The 25,797-nt window shown below is 39.5% G+C and overlaps 1 protein-coding gene across 2 annotated transcripts in view; it reads left to right on the forward strand.

Moving 5' to 3' along the window:
• The window catches only part of LOC110378958 (cytotoxic granule associated RNA binding protein TIA1), a 46,815-nt gene extending 21,694 nt beyond the window's left edge, over window positions 1-25,121 (forward strand). The window contains exons 3-10 of one of the 2 annotated variants that reach the window (XM_049840230.2): window positions 10,888-10,975; window positions 12,644-12,719; window positions 17,650-17,752; window positions 20,344-20,524; window positions 22,437-22,566; window positions 22,905-23,080; window positions 24,263-24,395; window positions 24,891-25,121. In XM_049840230.2, coding sequence (XP_049696187.1) covers window positions 10,888-10,975; window positions 12,644-12,719; window positions 17,650-17,752; window positions 20,344-20,524; window positions 22,437-22,566; window positions 22,905-23,080; window positions 24,263-24,395; window positions 24,891-24,932 — 929 coding nt within the window. In that variant the 3' untranslated portion in view covers window positions 24,933-25,121. Of the gene's footprint in view, window positions 1-10,887; window positions 10,976-12,643; window positions 12,720-17,649; window positions 17,753-20,343; window positions 20,525-22,436; window positions 22,567-22,904; window positions 23,081-24,223; window positions 24,396-24,890 lie in introns of both variants that reach the window. The other variant, XM_021338423.3, reaches the window with a different exon arrangement.
• Window positions 25,122-25,797: the final 676 nt, after the last annotated feature.

Below are 25,797 nucleotides of genomic sequence, written 5' to 3' on the forward strand. Positions count from 1 at the left end.
TTGATTTGCATTTGTGCAATATTCAGAAACGTGATTATACTAATGATTCTCAACCCAAATCAACAAAAGAATTGGTGCGTATTTTTTTCGAAAATCCGTCTATGTCACCTATCCGTATTAAACTCGGCACGTGTGTTACTGGCCTTAAAATCATGCTGCGCCGTCACACAAAGCATACGCAACGATCACTCATAAAATTGGGTTACTTCTGAAATACTATGACATTAAAATGACAAAAAAAGCAACACATATTAGCTATTTCCCGTCTACTGTAATTCCAATCGATGATTTACGTAGTTTATGTCAACCTGCTGAATTATTGCACAAATGCAAATCAACACCTTGTATAGTTCCTTCTTTTTACATGCTTTTTATTAGCTTCACCTGTATGTTTGTAACCGACTTCTTTGGGCGCGATTTTGACCCACTTTAAACGACCAGATTTCGTTCAAACTTTGTAGATTTATTGAGGACCGATGACAATACACTAATTTGATAAAATTATTCCATTTTAACCGACTTCCCAAAAAGGAGGAGGTTACACATACACATCGATTACTCCGAGGTTTATAGACCGATTTACGTGATTCTTTTTTTGTTCGACTCGGAATAGCTGCCAGTTGGTCCCATAGTCATCAGGTCAGGATCTGATGATGGAAACCCTGAGAAATCGAGGGCAACCTTCGAAAGTTGTAGGCATACATAGGGTAAAAACTTGACACTCAGGTGTACGCCTAAAAGCACTATTCAACTGTGAAGATTTGGAGCTGACCTGATGATGGAGACCAGAGAGGGTCCAGGGAACTCGACAACTGAATATGTAAACTACCTCGTGTATGGGCTTAAATTATTTGTATTGACAAGACCTATGCAACAGTGAAGGTTTGGAGCTGACCCGATGATGGAGACCAGAGAAAGTCGAGGGAACTCGACAACTGAATATGTAAACTACCTCGTGTTTGGGCTTAAATTATTTATATTGACAAGACCTATGCAACAGTGAAGGTTGGGAGCTGACCTGATGATGGAGACCAGAGAAAGTCGATGGAACTCGACAACTGAATATGTAAAATACCTCGTTTGGACTTATATACTTTGTATTGATGAGAACTTCCCACTTGTATGGATAGTGACAACTATTCGTATCACTGAAAAGCTTTAAACAAAAAAAAGTAGAAAATAAATAATAGTTTAAAAAAAAACTAAAAAACACGCTTTTTATAGAAAACCGAACTAAAAAATACAAAATAAATTTTAACGAATTTCAATTAAGAAAACAGTGTTAAAAATTTCAATGAATATAAATTAATAATATAATAAAAAAAAGCGTGGGGTGCTTTTTAAGATATTATCGAAATGAAAATCACTCTACTCATATCTGTCAATAAAATATTTATAACTATTGACACCATGCACCCCACGCTTTTTTTTATTATATTATTAATTTATATTCATTGAAATTTTTAACACTGTTTTCTTAATTGAAATTCGTTAAAATTTATTTTGTATTTTTTAGTTCGGTTTTCTATAAAAAGCGTGTTTTTTAGTTTTTTTTTTAAATACTCAATACTCAAAAACTTTATTGCATACCATAATGTGTACAGGCTGGTGGGTAAAATTAAAAGAAACAATTATGGACCCTGTCGGGCACAGCAAAGTAAGTTTTTAGAGGAGAGGATTGAAATAAATGTAGAAAATCTTGTATTTAGTGTAAACAACACACAACGGTGTATATAAACCATCTCAAACTCAGTGTTATGTCAGTCTCCTTGTAATGTAAATATGTGCTTAATTATGTACCAGCACGGGGGAGAGTGACCCGGATACATAGCAATATGTGTCTCACTGACGCGTGTGCTGACGGATTTAGTGATAAACTAGCGACCCGCCCCGGCTTCGCACGGGATATCAATATTTCCACAAAATTGAATGGATGTTATTATACACATAAACCTTCCTCTTTAACAACTCTATCTATTAAAAAAAACCGCATGAAAATCGGTTGAAGATTTAAGCGTGCAGAGGGGCATAGGGACAGAAAAAGCGACTTTGTTTAATACTATGTAGTAGCTGACTAGTTGTGCCCCGTAATTTTGCCTGCGTCCTAGGGGCACTACTGCCCGTACTGTGATAAAATATAGCCTACTAGCTTCGGTTATATCGCGTTTCCAATAGAATTCTTCAAAAGTCCGGGATAAAAATTATCCTATGTTCTTTCTCAAGGTCAACTCTATCTCTGTACTAAATTTTATTAAAATCAGTTCAGTGGTTGAGACGTGAAAGCGTGACAGACATACAGAGTTACTTTCGCAAACTTTTATAATATTATTGTAACACCTTTATAACATATGTTTTAAACAAATAAATTTATCTTTATCTTTGTCTTTAGTAGGGATGTTATTCGGGAAGAGTGTAGCTTTCCAACAGTGAAAGAATTTTTCAAATCGGTTCAGTAGTTTGGCTACCTTTAGGGTACAAACAAAAAATGTTTTCTATTTATTACATTAGTATCCACGATGAATATAGATTGAAATTAGCTAATCCCGCGGTTTTATTCGCGTCCTGGCGCTTGGCGCCGTCATCCCTCTTATCATGACGAGTTCCTCCGTGTTTCGGAAGGCACGGTAAACTGGTGGGTCCCGGCTGTCATTTAAACATCTTCGGCAGTTTTAAGTTTTCTTAGTCAAAAGTCTGACAAAAAGTCTTACCAAGGTTTATGTCGTTATCCAGGTTGAGTAGGTACTGAGTGGATAGGCAGTCGCTCCATGTTACGCACTGGCACTGAACTGCATCAGAAACCGACCCCAACATAGTTGTGAAAAAGCCATGCAGATAGCATTTATTTCGGATTAAACCAATTTACCTATTTACTTGAAAAAAACAAGAGAAACCGCGGAATATAACACGTTCTCGCCTATAATAACAAATGTAAATATCTATAGAATAAATTTTGTAAACTTTGGACCGAAAATAATGATATACAAACAAAAGAAACGCCCTCAGAGTTTAACCGGCCAAGTGTGAGACGCTCTTCCCGCACGAACGGTTCCGTAGGAGTAAAATCAGATTTGTTATGTGGGAGTCCTCAAAAATATTCATTCTATGCTAGGTATACTCTATTTGAGTAGGTGCGTATAGTTATCGGCACGAATCTTGAGCTCTGACCTTCACCTGCGCAGAAGTAATTTATTGGGTCCCTTTTGTGGTATGAAGTGAGGCGCGGGGGCGGGCTAAAGCGGTGATTGGCCCGCAGTGCATCGCGTCATAGCCGTCACTCGGGATTGGTTCTTTGCTAATAAATCACTTCTGCGCAAGGTCAGTGCTCAAGATTCGTGCCGATAACTATATACTCCATTTGAGTAGGCACGTAAACCATTTTAATGGGATTTTTTACATAAATACACAACCTTTTTTCTGCTAAAAAAAATAAAATCACTTGATTGTTTTTATTTTATTTACACTGATTTTTAGTCTCATTTTATTCATAAACTGAATTTTTCATATCAAGACTGTTTATCTTTAGTTACGTGCCTACTCAAAATAGAGTACATTAGTGGTTTTTAATACTTGTTGTTATAGCGACAACAATCATCAACATCATCTGTGAAAATGTCAACTATCTAACTATCACAGTTCATGAGATACAGCCAGTTGACAGACGGAGAGCGAAGTCTTAGTAATAGGGTCCCATTTCTCCCTTTACTTACGGAACCCTAAAACCGATGTGGACAAAAACTAAAAAACTTTCAAATATTTTTTCTGACCAATCATGTAATTTTGCACACTGGGGAAATTTCACAGTCCGGTTGTCAATTTTGTCGAGTTTTTGAACATTTTTGGTACCTACGTGATTTTATCTATTTGGACGTGGTGGTTAAAGCACCAGCCTCTCAAGTATGCGTGTGGGTTCGATTCCAGGTCTAACAAGTACAGTCAACTTAAGGCCAGTGGTAACAGTTTTATAGGTAAATCGTACTTATTACTATTGAGTTAACGTGCATGACAGTTACCACTGATGTGCAGTCTACTGTACCTCTATAGATATAAAACATCTTACAAAAGCGGGTGAGCTTTACTTGTGTGTGTAAAATGTACATGCACATACTCGTAGTATTTTACATCATCATTTGACTGGCAGCCGATCCCAACATAGTTGGGAAACGGCTAGATCTGCATCATCATCATCATCATCATCATCATCATCATCTCAGCCATAGAACGTCCACTGCTGAACATAGGCCTCCCCCTTAGATCTCCACAGATACCTGTTGGAGGCGACCTGCATCCAGCGTCGACGGCGACCTTTATAAGGTTGTCTGTCCACCTAGACAGATGATGAAATAAAATTCCAGTGTCTATTTTTAATTTTAAAATTACTTACCGCTTTTTACTACGTACATATGTATATCGAGTATATTCACGGTACATAATATACCAAAACAACTTTTTGTAAAAAAAAATATGATTTGTTTGATCCGTCCAATCTCTGAACCGATTTTGACGGGACTTTCACTGGCAGGTAACTGATAAAACAAAACAAAAATGATAACTCCCTTCCTACCTTAATTAACACAAAAAACGAACTATATTAACGAAATATTTTTAATTAATAAGCCATCATTAAACAGCAGGGTTGTAGTCAACCCTCCAGTGTAGGTGGGGTCATTGTGACCTCGATAATTAAATAGTTATGTATAATAATCACGCGACCAACAAAGTGTTAATAGGCACGACAAAAAATGCTTGTTAGAGATCCTTTGGTGCTTGTGGTAAAACTATATTTATTGACATACAGGGTAGTTCACAATCACATTAAATCCTATCGCATATAATTTATGATATTCTATGGCGAAAAAAAATAACCTAATCCATTCAGTGGTTTAACCACAGGAGTCATTTTTCGTTTTTATAATTTACAACATCATGTGTAAAGCAGAGATAAAGGAGTGTCGAATGTTTCTGTCAGGGTTTCACTTTCTCAGCGGGGCCCAGCAGGGCCAAGGCCTGCCGGGGCTTCGAGTTGTTCGAAAGAGTTACCGCGGCCCTGATACATAAAAGGCCTATGACGGAACACGACGGTTTCTCACCGCTGCTAACCCACAGCGGGAGGAGTCATTTGATGATTTTTGACGTCGTTAAAAAAAAGGGTTTCACTTTCTTCATGAGGGTACTACTTCCCGTAACTGGATAAAAAGTATGTAGCCTATGTCTTTTCCAAACGCACAAACTCCCTGTGTATATACAAAGTCTCTGTAGTTTTGGAATCTTCCTGCCCTTCTTTTATTTGATTAATCTCATATTATTTTAATTATAAAAACAAAAAAAAATATGCAATTTTACAGCAAAAAAATATTTTTGCTTTGCAAACCAAATGTTTCTCGGTTGCCATGGCAACGTTACGGTGTTTTTCCCAAGAGTCGAATAAGACCTCGAAGAAAAGTATTACAGCTAAAAATAGGGGATGGTTTTGCAACCCCCTTGGTAGGTATATACCTTTATAGTGTCCCATGGATATATTTCAAAATGAAGGGACCATAAATATAATTCTTATGATTAAATATCTGTGTGTGAGCGTCGGGGTAAAGAACCAACCTCTCAAGTAAGAGTGCGTTTCGATTCCGAAGTACCAATGCAACTTTTCTAAGTTTATATGTACTTTCTAAGTATATCTTGGACAATAATGACTATGTTTTGGATGGCATGTTAAACTGTAGGTTCCGGCTATCATTGAACATCTTTGGCAGTCGTTACGGGTAGTCCGAAGCTAGTAAGTCTGATAACCAGTCTCGCCTAGGGGTATTGATTGTCTGAGTAACTGGGTTGAAGAGATCAGATAGGCAGTCGCTCGTAAAACACTGGTACTCAGCTGCGGTTAGACTGGAAGCCGACCCCTACATAGTTGGGAAAAGGCTCGGCAAATTATAGCTTTGTAATATTACTACGATATTGCAAATATATCCCATTTGGGACGAATGTATTAACAAAACATATCATAATAATAGTTTTCTTTACATATAGTATGTATATAATGTACATATTATTATATATTCATTGAAATTGAATCGTGTCCCGGGAGGACGTTATTGATTGCTTGCCCTCCGGCTCCTTTCAATATATCAAACTTGTGTATATATTTATTAATGTTATGTATATGTTTAGTTATGTATGTTTGTATGTCTTTTATATAAAGGTAGGTTTAGAGAAAAGAGTTGATCAATTTACTCTTTTTTAGAAGTCGGTTAAAACCTGCCACAATATACTTATCTATACTTACTACTGTTGAAAAATTATTCATATTGTATAGAGGTTTTGTTTGTTTGATCTGATATAAAAACCGGCCAAGTGCGAGTCAAAATCGCGCATGAAGGCTTCCGTACCATTATTTAGAAAATGAGCAAAAAAAATCTCGTTTGTTGTATGGGAGCCCCCCAAATATGTATTTTCTAGTTTTCAGTATTTGTTGTTATAGCGGCGGCAACAGAAATACATTATCTGTGAAAATTTCAGCTCTCTAACTATCACGGTTCTTGAGATACAGCCTGGTCACAGACGGACAGACAGACGGACAGAGGCGAAAACAATAGGGTCCTGTTTTACCCTTTGGGTACGGAACCCTAAAAATGGTTCCTTTGAAACACTAGTGAGACTGCGGTAAACCATTAGTAAAGTTGACAACATTTTAATACAAGAAAAACTTAATTTTATAGCCATACATATTGTATGAACTAACTATATCAAAGACAATGTTATTTTATCTACAGAACCGGTACAGAATCAACAACTCACGCTTGACCGATTCTGTGTACATAAACATATGTTTTTACGAAACGAAAGCGGGTGAGCTATGCTTGTGTGGGTAAATGTACATACATATTGTGTATGTGTGAGTGCTCAGGAGTGGCCGTGTTGCCTAGTCTAAGTTCCAGTTCATATATATCTCCCGGCTCCATCATCAGATCAGTTCGACAGCACCATATTATTGTATTGTCGTCAGAACTACATACAGCTGACAATGTTCATGACGCTACGATCCTTGGAAGATGGTTAAATTAGTTACCTTAGATTCCATTACATAGTTACATACAGGTCAACCTAATAAAAGCGTGTTGAAAATGTCATTGACCCTACACTCGATAAGAAATTTAATAAGAATGGGATAGAATAGTAAATAGGAAAGAGAAAATAAACATTCCGAATATATACATAGCTAAATTAAATGTTTTGCTCAGGGGAAACTGGGTTGAGGAGGCCAGATAGGCAGTCGCTCCTTGTGGCACACTGGTACTCAGCTGCATACGGTTAGACTGGAAGCCGACCCCAACATAGTTGGGAAAAGGACAAAAGGATAGGCAGATGATGTAGACTAGAACACTGCAAGTTGATGATTGATACACCCGTGCATCGGAGAGCATGTTAATGTCGGTCCTGCTTGTGATCTCTCTCCGGTGTTGTCGGATTGCCGTTCCATTGCGCTGTGAGAGTGAAGGAATAGTGAGTGCACCTGTGTCCAAGCAAATGTGCGTGCACTATAATATGTCCTGCGCTGCTGGCTGATCTCCTTATATAAGAACAGCCGCCGTGGCCTTGGAAGCCACTGAACGTGGTCGTGTATCCTAAAAACGATCAAAATATCCATTCGTAATAGCCTAAACTATTGAATTACTATGTAAATGATTCTATGAATGACAATAGAATATATTATCGGCTTGTAATACGGTAAATGTGCTGTTTGTATTGTGCTAATATTGATGTAATCTACGGTTTATTAGAGAACTGGTTGTTTCATACGGTTTTGCCCTCGTTCTCAATTCAATTCAATTCAAAGTCAAGTTGACCAATTAGCCAAAATTCAATGCGTTAAATAGTACATTTCAACTGCCGTTTATTATTTTCCGAGAGTTGATCAATTACCTTGAACATTGATCAACTTACGAATTTTGTTATTTTCCGGTGACATCTAACACTGCTAGATAGAAAGCTGTGTGCGGTTCCACCCACGTCTAGAAGCAATTTTACTTCCCGCACCCGGATAAAAAGTAGCAACGTATTTCCTTGTGTGTTCTAGACTATTGCTGCTACATTACTGCTAAGTTACGTCAAAATCCGTTCAACCATTTGCGTGTGAAGAAGCGACAAACATACACAGAGTTTATAGTATTAGGTACTAGCGACCTGCCCCAGCTTCGCGCGGGATAACAGTATTTCCCCACTATTTAACGGGTGTTATTATACATATAAACCGACCTCTTGAAACACTATCTGATAAAAAACAAACCGCATGAAAATCGGTTGCGTAGTTTTGAACAATTAAGCGTACAAAGGGACAGAAAAAGCGACTTTGTTTTATACTATGTAGTGATAGTAGTATATTAGGTATATTTTTTCAAAACTAAACTCCGCTCTCTGCCTACGAAACAAACACACACATACACATACATATACCAACAATACAGTTATCTATCTAAAGTAACATTTTATGACACAATCCCGATTCCCGGGGCGATTCAATTTAATTCCCGGACTGAAAGCCCGGGGGTAGGGTTGATACCTTTTACTTAATACATATATTTTGTGATAACACTTTTCTGAAAATGGCTTATATTTTTTGACGTTTCTTTTTGGTTTTCGTATGTAAATATTTTTTTGTGACTGTCAACGGAAAAAGAGTAGTTTGACTGTCTGTGTGTAGCACCGAAGCTCTTAAACGGATGAATTTGGGTAGGTAATTTTTTGTAAAAACTGATTTTATATTACAACTAGCTTCTGCCAGCGGTTTCACCCGCATCCCGTGGGAACTACTTCCCGTACCGGGATAATAAGCCTATAGCCTTCCTTGATAAATGGGCTATCTAACACTGAAAGAAATTTTCAAATCGGACCAGTAGTTCCTGAGATTAGCGCGTTCAAACAAACAATCAAACAAACTCTTCAGCTTTATAATATTAGTATATAGATGTTTTATATATCAGTGAATATGTGTGTTAATGGTCTTTATAAAAATACATAATAAGAATTTTTTGTTACCCTTTGGAAGATATACAAAATTCAATGTTTTCCAGTCTGATCTCTCTCTGGTCGTCAGCGTTCATATCGGATTGCCGTCCCATCGCGCTATGAGAGTGAAGGAATAGTGAGTGCACCTGTGTCCAAGCAAATGCTCGTGCACTATAATATGTCCTGCGCAGCTGGCTGATCTCCTTATATGAGAACAGTCGCCGTGGCCGATAATAGTCTAGAAGGACATTTGACAACCCTAGCATAGCCTTATCATATCATCGTATATTTACTTGCTATTGCACTTGGTTCTACTTGCATTTTGATGGAATTACTAGTAAAAACCTACATAAAAAATAGCTGTTTGAGTCTGAGAACCCTGGCCAAAAAAATAAGTTTGAAACCACTAAACTGATTTTGATGTAACGACTGTTGGAAAACCAGCTTTCACTTACAAACAGACACACAAATTAAATCATCTTACAGTTTCGTTTCAATCTATCTTCAGAGCAAAATTACATCAAAGCCCGTTCAGCAATTTTACCATGAAGAAGTACCTTACAAACATACTACATTCACATTTATTATATTACTCATGAAAGTTAGTATTTGTAAGAATATACATCAAATAATAAATAAGCTTGTTGAAAACAAATAAATCATTTAGAATTTCAACACGGCAAAGTTTGCTACGCCGTAGCTCGTAGCTCGTAGCAGCTACGGCGTAGCAAGTTTTGATTATTTAATAAATGACTAGCTTTGCCCGGCGGTAATACTCGCGTTTCGAGGGAATTATTTACTGCACCCGGATTACAAGTAGACTATGTTTTTGCTCTAGCTAGACTATGTGTATATGTATTTTGTTCGTAACTGCCTCGTTGGTCTAGCTGTCGCAAGTGCGGCTGCTGAGCACGAGGTCCTCGGGTTCGATTCCCGAGTCGAGCGGAATTCGCTTTGTGGGTTTTAGAAGACTTTCACAAAGCTGCCGATTGGTGGAGCCTGGAAATTGGTGATTGATACACCCGTGCATCGGAGAGCACGTGAATGTCGGTCCTGCGCCTGATCTCTCTCTGGTCGTGTCGGATTGTCGTCCCATCGCACTATGAGAGTGAAGGAATAGAGAGTGCACCTGTGTCCAAGCAAATATGCGTGCACTATAATATGTCCTGCGCAGCTGGCTGATCTCCTCATATAAGAACAGCCGCCGTGGCTGACAATCGACTAGCAGGACCATGTGTTGCTGGGAAGTTTGTTGCACCACTTCTTCCCAGCTAAAACACATAGGAAGTGGTGAAGGGCGGGCGTTTTGGGGGCTGTCGTGTGTACATTTCTGCTTTTAAAAAGTGCTATTTTGCAGAGAAGTTTATATAAACGATTTTGATTTTGGAGTGACAAACAGACAAAATTGCTACCGCTTTTTATAATTAAGATGTAAATCTACCTAATGTTATTATTTCTGGGAGATAGTAGAAGGAATTCATGGCAGTCGTTAAAGGTAGTCAGAAGCCAGAAAGTCTGACAACCACTTCAACCAACGTGCTCTTCGGATTAAGTTCTACCAAATAATTTAGATTAAGCTTAACTTTCCCTTTCTATTATACACCTTTGCACAGTTGGTTAATAGCATTCCAATAAAAAAACATAAGTTTTACGTGAACACATAAAGAATAATCTTTTTTTTAACGACGTCAAAAATCATCAAATGACCCCTCCCGCTGTAGGTTAGCGGCGGTGAGGGAGTGTCAGACTCTTACTGACTAAAAACCGTCGTGTTCCATCGTAGGCCTTTTATGTACCAGGGCCGCGGTATCTCTTTCGAACAATCTCGCAGCAGGCATAATTAATAGTCAACATGAAGTCAAAAGCTTTAATATCTATGTTTTCTTGTTTCAGAACATTATCACATTTTCGTGGGAGACCTGAGTCCTGAGATCGAGACGCAGAGCCTCCGGGATGCCTTCGCGCCTTTCGGAGAAATATCGTAAGTATACCTACTTCATTTACAAGACCCATTGAACTAGCAAGCGCAGCGTAGGACGTCCACCAACAAGGTGGACAGACGACCTTATAAAGGTCGCCGGAAGACGCTGGATGCAGGTCGCCTCCAACAGGTATCTGTGAAGATCTAAGGGGGAGGCCTATGTTCAGCAGTGGACGTCCTATGGCTGAGACGATGATGATGATTAAACTAGTACTCTAGGTTTCAAACGCATTCCGGAGCAACTACTGTCTGTACCGGGATAAAATACCTTTATTTATTTCTCTTTTTCATTTCTTAATTTTTTTTGTGTCCATAATTTCTCACTATATACTTATAATATTTAATCCTCTCTAATATAAAATGTCCAGCATCTAATCTTACCCCTCAAGCTTCACTTGAGAGTCCAATACCGAACATTAGTAAATAAGAAATATGTAAGTGTTCGTCTTGTCGAGAGCTAGAGTATGACAAGACATGGAGAATCGAACAGCGCTTGGATTAACGCCAAGAAGGCGAAGTCGCACTGACAGCGGGGGATCCGCTTATGCTTGTAGTTAAGCGTTTTACATGTTAATAGATAGGAGTCATGCAGTTCATATGACCACCCTTAAGAAACAATGTAGACTTAACTGGCCCGACAGTGCCAACCATTTTAAAGAAAATCTTGAATCCAGTGGATCAGGTATCGGCTGGACACCTGATTGTTGTAATGTACGCACCATACAATTATCTCCATGCTAATTTATGGGCCCAATCTAACTGTTGGCCGACAACTATCATTTTCACACTAGATTTTAAGAGCGACACTGCCCGATTTGGGAGTTGATTTTTGTTACTCAATAGGCAAAATCCCACCGGTGTGTAGCACTGTTTTTGATCTGATCTTCTTTCACTAGCAAACAGTAATAAATTGCTAGGGAACATTTCTAAAATGTCCGCGAAATCAACCTTTTTATACAAACGCATGTTCGCTGAGAACTCGCCATGACATTTAAAATTTTTCGCAAACAATTGGTCGAAACTCGCTAATATATCTTAAGTTACCCGCTCCGCTCATGAGCCCGCTATCGCTAGTACCTCATCCCCACTCCAGTGACATACTTCATATTTGTCAAAAAGCCAAAAACTAGAGTTTATGTGCATCTCGCGACGCTGCCAGAAGGTTTATCTTTTACTTAGCTTTTATCTTAGCGGTCCAATATGTTAGATTCTATCTTAGCTAAAATCTGTAGAAGAAAACTTTTTACAACAAAAAAACTAAGTATAGTCTTGGACACCAATGACTGTGTTTCGGATGGCACGTTAAACTGTAGGTCCCGGCTGTCATTGAACATCCTTGGCAGTCGTTACGGGTAGTCAGAAGCCAGTAAGTCTTACACCAGTCTAACCAAGAGGTATTGAGTTGCACAGATAACTGGGCTGAAGAGGTCAGATAGGCAGTTGCTCCTTGTAAAACACTGTACTCAGCTGCGTCCGATAAGACTGGAAGTCGAACCCGACACAGTCGCCCTATCGCGCGATGAGAGTGAAGGAATAGTGAGTGCATCTGTGTCCAAGCAAATGTGCGTGCACTATAATATGTCCTGCGCAGCTGGCTGATCTCCTTATATGAGAACAGTCGCTGTGTCCATTATTATTATTTATTAATATGTTTATTCTCTTTTTCAGTGACTGTCGCGTGGTTCGTGATCCTCAGACGCTGAAATCCAAAGGATATGGATTCGTCTCATTTTTGAAAAAATCGGTGAGTTCTTTTGATTATTTTGGGTACTACTAACGGTGGTATTAAAAAAATAACCTACTTATTAAATGTTGGGAAAAATATATAGAAGTTTATTATACAGGATCTAGACACACGGCAGTGTGTCCGCCAAGTTCGAGCAAAAAAAAGCGACACACCGGCCGTGGGTTATATTACACGAACCATTTCGGGCCAAATTCAACCCCCCTATAACTCAAAATCTATTTTATTTACGCATGTCAAATTTCTAGTATCTGTTGAGACCCCCTCACTTATCTAAAATACAAAATATCATTAATATACCTATTATATTAGTAGGTTTTGAGATAATATCCTACTTATATTATAAATCTGAAAGTTTGTGAGAATGTATAGATGTATGTTTGTTATTCAATCAAGCAAAAACAGCTGGACCGATTTGATTGAAATTTGGTATGTAGATAGGTGATACCCTGGATTAATACATAGGCTACTTATAATCAACACAACACGCGGGCGAAGCCGCTGGCTGAAGCTAGTATAGGATAAATATTTCAGTACCCGCAAACTACAGTCTAAACAGTCGGCCGACATTTTGCAAACATTTCTTTTAAAGAAATTCTTGATTCGTATCAAAATTTTCAGTCGGTCTGATACTAAAATACCTGATCTTTGTAATGTGCGTACTACCATTCATCTTCATACTGACTTATTAGCCCAAACCACCCCAAACTATCGGCCGACTAAAAGTATTCAGTGTGCGGGTATTTTTAATGTCATGGATTTCCAAGTGACGCCTTATTCTATATTTTAATGTTGATTTACAAAGGACCATGGGAAAAAATGTATGAAGCCTGGGCTCACCCACCAACAGAGATGAGACCACTTTGAATATACTTGTAAAGCACTAAATATAAAGATTTAAACTCGCGAAGAATCCATTGGGGTATTTTGCTATAAATATTTTTCTCCGAGCATAAATAAACTAATATTCTGCAAAAAGTAGTGCTGTTATAGCATTGTAGGTTTTGTTATTGAACACCTTTATCTAGTTTTAATTCCAGGTTTAATGTATACATAAAAAATAAAACAACTGCTAACAGTTAAAATTATTTTTGTTAACATTTCAATCAATACCAATAATAATGTCATCTAAATATCCTGCCGGTGGATTAAATTGTGTGTGCCTGCCTAACCCTAGATACCATATTATTGAAATGATATGAGCACAACTTCCTACTGTGCGTCTACCTGTTAGACACGAGCAGTAAGGGTCATGGCACAGTATAGCGGCGCAACAGCACGGCGTGGACAGTCCGTGGACGATTTCTTCTTTGTGCTAGAGATGGAGTCTCCTGATGTCTCCTATGGATGTTCCTGAGTTTATACGCCACCGACTTCTATGCCGATGCACCTAAGAATAGTTTTTTATTTTTGGCTTTTCAGTGACAATCAATACGAATAATATAAGCCCAAACACGAGGTAGTTTACATATTCAGTTGTCGAGTTCCCTCGACCTTCTCCGGTCTCCATCATCAGGTCAGCTCCAAACCTTCACTGTTGCATAGTGTTATCAAACGTACACCTCATTGTCAAGTTTTTAACCTATGCACGCCTACAATTTTCGAAAGTTGCCCTCGATTTCTCAGGGTTTTCATCATCAGATCCTGACCTGGTGATGAAGGTGGTCCCATAATCCTAGCATAATCAAATACTGCGAATTAGGTTTTATGTCATGAACAACCAAGCGCACTACGACTCCTAACAATTCTTTTTCTACAAAACCTGTTTAGGTGCATATCTTTTTTTAGGGTTCCGTAGCCAAAATGGCAAAAACGGAACCCTTATAGTTTCGTCATGTCCGTCTGTCCGTCTGTCCGTCTGTCCGTCTGTCACAGCCGATTTACTCGGAAACTATAAGTACTACAGTGATGAAATTTGATGGGAATATGTGTTGTATGAACCGCTACAAAAATATGACACTAAATAGTAAAAAAAAGAATTGGGGGTGGGGCCCCCCATACATGTAACTGAGGGATGAAATTTTTTTTTTCGATGTACATACCCGTGTGGGGTATCAATGGAAAGGTCTTTTAAAATGATATAAAGTTTTCTAAAAAACATTTTTCTTAAAGTGAACGGTTTTTGAGATATCAGCTCTCAAAGTCGTAAAAAGTATGTCCCCCCCTCTCTATTTTTATAACTACGGGGTATAAAATTCTAAAAAAAATAGAGGTGATGCATGCTAATTAACTCTTTCAACGATTTTTGGATTGATCAAAGTATCTCTTATAGTTTTTGAGATAGGTTGATTTAACTGTAATTTACGGAACCCTTCGTGCACGAGTCCGACTCGCACTTGGCCGGTTTTTTGCCATGGAATTGAAGGTAGTGCCCATAGTAACAATTTTAGTACAAACAAAAACCTTCACAACGGCATATGCTATAACTCTGTTGGACAATGAGCCCAATTTGACTCATGGTCCTTTTGACATTATCTTTCTATCTCTGATCGCGAAAAAATAGATAGATTATAGAAATACGGAAATAGCCCTTGGCTAAGTATCAGCCGCACGGGTCGATCGATCATAAGGTTAAGCAACGCTTGGCGCGGTCACCATCTTGTCATGACGAGTTCCTCCGTGTTTCGGAAGGCACTTTAAATTGGTGGGTCCCGGCTGTCATCTGAACATCTTTGGCAGTCGTTACGGGTAGTTAGAAGCCAGAAAGACTGATAACCAGTCTGTCAAGGGGTAACAGGTTGCCTGGCTAACTGGTTGAGGAGGTCAGATAGCCAGTCGCTCCATGTGACACATTGGTACTCAGCTGCCTGCTGTTAGACTGGAAGCCGACCCCATGAAACAATGCAATAAACACTCGTTAGTACTAGCTTTAATTTTAAATAGCTGAGCCTTTTTCCCAACCATGTTGGGGTCGACTTCCAGTCGAACCGGATGTAGCTGAGTACCAGTGCTTTACAAAGAGCGACTGCCTATCTGACCTTCTCAAACCAGTTACCCGGGCAACCCATTATTACGAATACCCCTTGGTTAGACTGGTGTCAGACTTACTGGCTTCTGACTTCCCGTAACGACTGCCAAGGATGTTCAATGACAACCGTGACCTACAGTTTAACGTGCCTTCCGAAGCACAGTCATTTATTTAATTTTAAATGCTGATGAACATTCATTCTGAGTAACACTAACTATGGCGCCGCTATGGGAAAAACTGCAGTTTCCATACATAATTAATAACTCTATCGATTGAAATGTCATAGCTAGAAATTCATGGAATTCGCATTTTAACCTTAGATTATTCAAACAGCTGGATACGTCATAGCTTTTCTTCTACCAATAATTACAGTAACGGCGTCTTATCCAATTGACGCCCACGGCGGCTGTTCTCATATAAGGAGATCAGTCAGCTGCGCAGGACATATTATAGTGCACGCACATTTGCTTGGACACAGGTGCACTCACTATTCCTTCACTCTCATAGCGCGATGGGATAGGACGAAAATTCAAAGACAACACTCATACTGGTTTGTAAATGTGTGCATCTGATTTGTAAGTTTATGACAACCTCGATGGCGCAATGGTCACCATACCGGACTGCCGAACCTGAGGTCCCGGGTTCGATTCCCGGCTCGGTCGACATTTGTGTGATGAGCATGCTTGTTGGCCGTAGTCTGGGTGTTATAATATGTACCTATTTATAAATATGTAAATGTGTAGCTATATGTAGTTTATCAGTAGTGTTAGCACCCATAACACAAGTTAATTAATAACTTACCATGGGGCTGACCGACCGTGTGTGAAAAGGTGTCCTGACATTATTTATTATTTATTTTATTTATGAGTTTTTGTTAACATCATGTATATATCACTATTTGTTGCATTACCGCGTGTAAATTGGCAGACTTTTTTCATAGAGATTAGTGCTTGTATCCGTTCCAGTTGTTTGAAAGCTCTACGTTTTAAACTATTGGGGACTTTCCACACGATTTATATGGAAAACCTTTGATTTCTTTAGAATTGTAATAGTTTAGTTATATTGTTGGTTAGTAACAGGTATAATAAGTAGTTTTAGGTACTCGGTCAAGGTTAAACTTTAAAAGGTTGGGAATTGGATGGGTGACCGGAAGTCGTGGTGGCCTAGTGGGTAAAGGACCAACCTCTCAAGTGTGAGGGCGCGGGTTCGATCCCAGGTCAGGCAAGTACCAATGCAACTTTTCTAAGTTTGTATGTACTTTCTAAGTATATCTTAGACATCATTGGCTGTGTTTCGGATGGCACGTTAAACTGTAGGTCCCGGCTGTCATTGAACATCCTTGGCAGTCGTTACGGGTAGTCAGAAGCCAGTAAGTCTGACACCAGTCTAACCAAGGGGTATCGGGTTGCCCGGGTAACTGGGTTGAGGAGGTCAGATAGGCAGTCGCTTCTTGTAAAGCACTGGTACTCAGCTGAATCCGGTTAGACTGGAAGCCGACCCCAACATGATTGGGAAAAAGGCTCGGAAGATGATGAATTGGATGGGTGACCGTTGAATGTAGCTGTTTTCTTATGAGTATGTTTGCAAGCTTTTCAAGTAAATATATAGTACTTGTTCTTCTTTGATAACAAGACGGACGGACGGACGGGCAGAGAAGCGAAAACAATAGGGTCCCGTTTTACCCTTTGGGTACGGATCCCTAAAAAACTGCATAAAAATCCGTTGTGTAGTTTTAGGCTGCCTGTCCACCTAAGCGGAGCTAGGCTGCGGAGTAGAGAAACTGAGAAATATTAACCAATAGGATTGAGGTGCGGAGATTTTGTGCAATCCTATTGGTTAATATTTCTCAGTTTCTCCACAGCAGCCTTAAAGATTTAAGCATACATAGGGATATAGGGACAGAAAAAGCGACTTTGTTTTATTCTATGTAGTGATTAATTCAATTGTTTTTCATTGTTTCAGGAGGCAGAATCGGCTATAACTTCAATGAACGGACAGTGGCTGGGCTCCCGGTCGATCCGCACCAACTGGGCGACTAGGAAACCACCAGCGCCTAAGAATGAGTGTGAGTATCTTGGCTTTCTACACAAAATAAAGGTTTATTGTCAGTTTATTTTGAAGGACTGCCTCGTTGGTCTAGTGTTCGCAAGCGCGGCTGCTGTGCTCGAGGTCTCGGGTTCGATTCCCGGGTCGGGCCGAAATCGCTTTGTGGGTTTTCTTAAACTTTCACAAAGCAGCCCGTAGTCTGGACGTTGGTGATTGATTCACCCGTGCATCGGAGGGCATGTAAATGTCGGTCCTGCGCCTGATCTCTTTTCGGTCGTGTCGGATTGCCGTCCCATCGGGTTATGAGATTGAAGGAATAGTGAGTGCACCTGTGTCTGCGCAAATGCTCGTGCACTATAATAAGTCCTGCGCAGCTGGCTGATCTCCTTAAATGAGAACAGCCGCCGTGGTCGAAATCGGCCGTGGACGCCATCATCATCTCTCATCTCATTTTGAAGGTAATCGTCATGGATGGTTCTACATGGAAACTAACTTTTTCCTGCACAAAGATATAGTTAGCCTGAGTCCTTGGTCAGACTCTATAACTATTTGCGTACTGATTTTTTTATTTAAATCTGAGATACTTTCGCATTTACAATACTGGTAAAAGAATAAAAAATAACATCCATCTTAAAACGTACAAATTAAAAGAAATACACAATCCAAACAAAGCACTTTCTTACAAATAAATACTCTTTTCTGAAACCGTCCGCCATTTCGCCTAATCTTCCTACGGAGATTAAAAATTGTTATTTAAAAAAATACTTAGATACTTACACAATAAGTACTCAAGTTGTTTAGCTTAAAACAGATTAATTTTAAAACCGAAATCTTTTGTTTTTCTACTGAGTATTTCGAAATATTAATTCACTTGTTTTTGCCAGCTTTCTTGTATGAATTCTGGGATAAAAAGTAGCCTATCGCCTTCCATGATGACATCCTTGGCAGTCGTTACGGGTAGTCAGAAGCCAGTAAGTCTGACGCCAGTCTAACCAAGGGGTATTGGGTTGCCCGGGTAACTGGGTTGAGGAGGTCAGATAGGGCAGTCGCTCCTTATAAAGCGCTGGTACTCAGCTGAATCCGGTTAGACTGGAAGCCGACCCCAACATAGTTGGGAAAAAGGCTTGGAGGATGATGATAGCCTTCCTCGATAAATGGGCTATCTAACACTGAGATTTTTTTCAATAAATAGGACTTGCTCCTACTTATTAATTTTTTCAAAACCACCTTTCTTCTTTTTTTTAACGACGTAAAAAATCATCAAATGACCCCTCCCGCTATGGGTTAGAAGCGGTGAGGGAGTGTCAGACTCTTACTGACTAAAAACCGTCGTGTTCCGTCGTAGGCCTTTTATGTGCCAGGGCCGCGGTAATTCGCGCGAACAATCCCGCAGCCCTCTCAAGACCACCTGACTTTTTAATTTAACAGAACAGTTCTAAAACATTAATCAATCAAAAAAACATTAAAAACAGAAAATTAAATTACAACAAAAATCATTTAGAAGGGTATTAAGCCATACTCCAACATCCTTTGTTCATAATTAACGTTTGTAAGATCAAAGGACGCCGAAACGGTTAAAAGTAAACATTTGTACTGTAATCCCTTTGAGCTTACCGACTCACAATTAACGGTTGAAGGAAAACCGGGTTTAACCGATTACGTAAAAGAGGGTTGTTTCTAGAGTTTTCTCGTGTTTTTAGGGTTCTGTAACTAACGTCAAATTCATTTATTGAAATAAGGCTTATTAAGTTTTGCGTTTATAATATGAGTAGGATATTAACAATTGTTTTTTAAAAGAGTAACCATGGTGTTTCTTGCCCGTTCTTCTCCATATGGCCATTTTGGAATGGGCAACTAGAATCAAACCTATTTATAATTTTTGACATTCATAAGTGCTTGTAAAGGCCTAAATGAAATAAATTATTTGACTTTGACTTGAAGGTTATAATAAACTAGCTAGAGTTGCTAGGTGTTTAGAATGTCTAGTTAGGGATTTGTATTATTTTTCGAAAGACACGTTAAAAAGGAAGGGCCTCGGCTCTCATTCAAAAATCAAATTGTTTTTATTTCAAATAGGCCTTTGCAGGCTCTTATGAAACGTCACATTAATTGCACGGTTCCAAAAAGTTGGTCTCATGGAGAAGAGCCGGCAAGAAACTCCATGAACACTCCATTTGAACACCTTTGGCAGTCTTTAAGGGCAGTCAGAAAGATCGACATCCAGTCTAAGTTGCCCGAGGAACAGGGTCCAGAACAACAGATAGGCAGTCGCTCCTTGTGGCACAATGGTAATCAGCTGCATGCAGCCAGACTGGAAGCCGACCCCAACATCATCCTCCTCCGAGTCTTTTTCCCAACTATGTTGGGGTCGGCTTCCAGTCTAACCGGATGTAGCTGCGTACCAGTCCTTTACAAGGAGCGACTGCCCTATCTGACCCCCTCAACCCAGTTACCTGGACAACCCAATACCTCTTGGTTAGACTGGTGTCAGACTTACTGGCTTCTGACTACCGGTAACGACTGCCAAGGATGTTCAATGGAAGCCGACCCCAACATAGTTGGGCAAACGCTGATGATGTCCTACTAAACATCATTTTTCTCCTCTTTCAGTAAACTCAAAACCGCTGACCTTCGACGAGGTCTACAACCAGAGCTCTCCGACGAACTGCACGGTCTATTGCGGCGGTCTCACCACTGGTCTGACGGAGGAGCTGATGCAGAAGACCTTCCAACCATTCGGGACTATCCAGGAGATCCGCGTCTTCAAGGATAAGGGATATGCTTTTATTAGGTGAGTCACCAATTTGTTTAATCCGATATACTATTGCATAGTCAAAATCAAAAATTGTTTATTTAAACTTGGCTGCAAAACAGCACTTTTTGAACGTCAGAATATACATACACGTTGTATATATACTGATATTCCTCAAAGGTTCTTCTAACCTAGGGCTGCCATTTCGAATTTCGCCAAACCCGGACAAACATTTAAAAAACCCGGACATTTGGCGTAAATCGCATTTTTTCCCCGGACGAGTCCGATTTTTTTTAAACAAAACAGGACCAAATTTTTTATATTACCCTTAAATTAGGTGCTTCCTTACATGAAAAGTCAGGGCCATCTCTAGCTCATGTAGTACCTAGATTTGAAAGATTGTGACTTAATGTATTTCGAAGGTCATAAATAAGAAAGCTCATATGGAAACTAGGAGTTGCCTTCTTTTTAGTAATAGGACTTTAAAACGGCGCTACCTTGTTGATAGGTTAGACAATTTTTTTTTTTTAAACACAAACAAGTGTAAAGTGAAGTTACCGCGAGCGCAGCGAGCGCGAAAACTTTTGAGTTTTGGGTCACTAAAGCACCTAAACTTGTATAATAAAAAAAATCCGCAAAGTGAAGAAGCCGCAAGCGAAGCGAGCGCAAAATGTTTAGAATATTGGGATATTAAATTAGCTAAAGGAAAAAAAATTGTGTCAAGAAAAGAAGCCGCGAGCGAAGCGAGCGCGAAATATTTTGAGTTTTGGGACACTTCGACTTCTGCAGCAAATGCTTGTCTATTTGTAATTTTACAAGGTTAAACTTCCATACAAAGCAAGCAATCTCATGTACCTATAGTCAGTAGTTGTTGAAGGCGATCCAGGCTAGGTTGGTGGATTTAACGATTGTTATTGAAATGCCTGTTTGACTTCTTATCCTCTCAAATCGAGTGATCGTCCTCTTAAATCTGCTGGCCCTAGTCCTGTATGGCGTTGCGTGGGCGCTCTGCGGCGCCTCTGAGCCCGCGGCGCCCGGGTTATTCGCATACCCAGCACCATAGGTTAAGACGGCCCCGTAAAAAATGTCCGGGTTTTCCCCGGACACTTCTTGAAACCCCGCCCGGACGTCCCCCGGACGGCCTCCAAACGAGGACAAATCCGGGGAAACCCGGACGGATGGCAGCCCTATTCTAACCTAACAGACAGACATGTGTTGCTGGGGAGTTTGTTGCGCCACTTCTTCCCAGCAAAAACACATAGGAAGTGGTGAAGGGCGGGCGTTTTGGGGGCTGTCTATTGTAAATTCCTGACGTTCAAAAAGTGCTGTCTTGCAGCCAAGTTTGAAAATAATTTTTGATTTTCGCCAGAAAGAAAGAAAGAAAAATCATGTTATTGACATAGTATAAAAACAAATTACAAGTAGACTAAGATAATAAATGATATAGCAGCTAAATAACCCCAAACATACAATTTTTTACATAGGAAAATAACAGCGTGTTTGTCGAACTATGTATTAAGTTCGACGTATTATAAAAATACATGCAAAACTTAATCGTGAACAAAGTTCATTACACGACTTTTCAAATCCATGATGTTCCATCATGAAGTTCCAGTTCATAACTTCTGGCTCCATCATCAGATTGTCATTGATTGTATTGTCATCAACACTACACACTCTTTGGAAGATGTTAAATTAGTTACCTTAGATTCAAAACTGAACTCATTGTTCGCGAGCATTTTTCACCACAAAGGGTTCCAATTTCGCGGACTGGAACCAATTTTGTGGTCATTTCAAAAATACTCAAATCAAAATCGTTTATAAAAATAGGCTAATTGGATTAGCTCTTTGCAACGTTCATATTATAAAAAGACACCAACCCAAAAACTTTCACATCGTCATCACCTCTCCCAGTTTCTCCGCCAGCTAATATTCTCCACTTCTTCTCCAGATTCTCCACCAAGGAGTCGGCAACCCACGCGATCGTTGCTGTCCACAATACGGACGTGAACGGCCAGCCCGTCAAGTGTTCCTGGGGCAAGGAGTCAGGGGACCCCAATAATGCACAGGCTCAAGGACAAGTGAGAAACTTTAGATGTTTTTTTTTGTAAAAGGATTTTTATAGTTAACGAGCTGACCCCAGAAGTTTCATCCATAGGAACTATCACGAGCACCCAGATAAAAAGTAACATATAGCCTTCTTTGATATACTTACGGGCTGTCTAAAATTGAAAGAAATATTTAAATCGAACCACTAAACCCTGAGATTAGCTGCTCTGTAACATAAGTATAACTTAGAAAGTAATAAGTATATAAATAGAAAGTAGAGCCTCATTTTTTACCGACTTCCAAAGAAGGAAGTCACAGTTCGACTTGTTTGTTTCTTAACGAGCCTAAAAACCACACCATTTTTCCTCAGATCCCAACAGCCTACAGTCCTTTCGGCGCGACCTACACCGGGGGTGTTCCCCCAACCTCTTACTGGTACAACACCTACCCTCAACAACTAGGGGGCTTCCTCCAAGGCGTCCAGGGGGTGCAAGGATACACGTATGCCGGTCAGGCTTTCGCTGGCTATCAGCAGCAGTATATGGGGTATGTGAGAATAAATAACTTAATTTTAATATACTAGAAAAACCCAATTTTATGAATGTAGACTTTTGTAACAAGTCGAAACACAGCTATGATACGATCTAGGGCCGCAGGATTGTTCGCGCGATGTACCGCGGCGCTGGTACATAAAGGGCTTAACAAGGAACATGGTGGGGTTTAGTCAGTAAGAGTCTGAAACTCCCGAGCGCTGCACCCACAGCGGGAGGGGTCACTTAGTGATTTCCATAAAAAAGCTATGGTACGATGTCCCATTATGAAGTTCCAGGTCATATCTTCCGGCTCCATCATCAGATCAGTCCAACAGTGCCATATTATTGTATTGTGTGCCTCGCTGGTCTAGCTACGGCAAGCACGGCTGCTGAGCATGAGGTCTCGGGTTCGATTCCCGGGTCGGGCCGATATGGCTTTGTGAGCTTTAAAAACTTTCACAAAGCAGCTCGTATTCTGCAAGTTGATGATTGATACACCCGTGCATCGGAGCGCATGTAAATGTCCGTCCTGCTTGTGATCTCTCTCCGGTCGTGTCGGATTGTCGTCCCTAACAATTTTGACACTGATGGAATAGGGAGTGCACCTGTGTCTGCGCAAATGCTCGTGCACTATAATATGTCCTGCGCAGCTGGCTGATCTCCTTAAATGAGAACAGCCGCCTTGCCCGACAATCGGCTAGAATGCCATTTCATCTGCACCCCGTTCTGGGATAAAACATAGCTTGTGTTTCTCGGGAATAATGAAGCTCTCCAATAGTGAAAGCAAATTAACAAAGTTTCAAATGTAACAATCAAATATTTCCTCTTTATAATACCAGTTTAGTTACTATAGTTATCGGCACGAATCTTGTGCTCTGACCTTCACCTGCGCAGAAGTAATTTATTGGGTCCCTTTTGTGATATGAAGTGAGGTGTGGGGGCGGGCAAAACCGGTGATTGGCCCGCAGTGCATCGCGTCATAGCCGTCACTCGGGATTGGTTCTTTGCTAATAAATCACTTCTGCGCAGATGTAGGTCAGAGCTAAAGATTCGTGCCGATAACTATACTACAATCTTTAGTAACAAGACCGAACAAAACTGTACTAAAAGTAACCCCCTAGAGGGACTAAGTCCCATTACCATTATATAATTTCAGTAAGGAGTACCAGTGGGCTAACACAACTGCCTGTTCCAGTATGGGGGGCGTCCAGCTACCCTGGGCCCTGGGCGCGGGGGTCGGAGGCGTGGGCTCTGTGGGGGGGGTCGCAGCCATGTCTCAACCCCCTCAGGTGCTTCATTATCCGGTGCAGCATTTCCAAGTGCAGCCTGTGAGTGGAACTTATATATTTTTTAGATCAGAAATCAGAAGTTTTGCTAAAGATTTCACCCTTTTTGTGTAAAGTGGAAAAACGATTTTATGTAAAACGTAGCCTACAGTTTTCATATGAAAGAGCGACAGACAGAGTTACTTTCGCTTTTATAATGATCGTTTCTGACTGTCTATCAAAGTTTGAAATAATTCTGCTACTAATAGTAATCATTCTGCCAACTATTTTATGCAGTTCAAAAAGGTTTTCAAAAATATTTTCCTGGTTTCTTTTCTTAGGAGACCGTAGCCAGAAGTAAAACTGCTGTATTTCATGAATCTTTATAACCCTACTGCTGTACATATCTCATGAATCCTTAAAATATTTACAGAAAAAGATACTGCAGATCATTTAGTTTTAAAATTATAATTTGAAAGGGGTTAATGGTACAGGAACCCCTTGATAACCGATTTATACGTGGTTGGTTTTTAGAATATATTGTAATTGTGTTTTCAGATTGGTGAAGACGAGTGGCTGGCTCCGAGCCTCCTGGTGTGAGGCAACCGCGCCCCCCCACTCGGCTCCTGTTGTTGTGTGCAAAAAGACTGGCTTACATTACTTTGAGTCTCTTTTGTTGAGTCTTTTTCGTCGAAAGTCTACTTTTAAAAGTCTTTTTGGTAAAAATCTGTTGTTTTAAGGCGAGTCTCTTTACAAAAGTCAGTTGTCTGAAAGTGTTATGAGACTATTTTAAATAGACTTTTATTGAAAGGATTTTTTGCAAGGCTTTGTCTGTGTTATAATTTATATTGTAAAGTCTTTTTGTGTATTTTTTTTTGTAAAAGGCTTATAATATTTATGTGTTGTATTAATAATTTTGTTACCTCATTAATTTAAATTTTATTGACAGTGTGTTGTACCTATCTATTATTTGGAGTCTCTTTTCGTGAGTCTAATTTGTAAAATTCCAAAATGTACGCTAGTATTTAAAATTATAAGTTTGCATTCGTTAAAACACAAATGTTTTTGTTAAAACATTTTAAAGTTAACTTTAAAAAAAACTTGTGATTTTTTGTGAATTTGAAAAGTTTTAAAGCACGTTTTCGGAGCCATTAGAGTCTCTTGAAGAAATATGTATTATTTATTATTGTTACCAAATATCTAGTCAAAAAAACAAAGGTTTTTTGTTGTTTTCAGTTGAAGTTAAAAAAAAAAACTTGAAAAACAATGTTGTTTGTTGTACTTTATTGAAAAAAAAACATGTTTTACGTTAATCTTTTCATGTATATTCTTGAAAAGACATTTGGCTGTCTTAAATAATTGTAAGTTATATTTTAAGAAATCTTGGACTTATAAAGCGCTGTAGAACATTTTTTTGTATATTTCAAACAAAAACATTCAAATTCTAGTCAATTACGGATTTTTT

Source organism: Helicoverpa armigera, chromosome 31 (genome assembly GCF_030705265.1).
Source record: "Helicoverpa armigera isolate CAAS_96S chromosome 31, ASM3070526v1, whole genome shotgun sequence".
NCBI lineage: Eukaryota > Metazoa > Arthropoda > Insecta > Lepidoptera > Noctuidae > Helicoverpa > Helicoverpa armigera.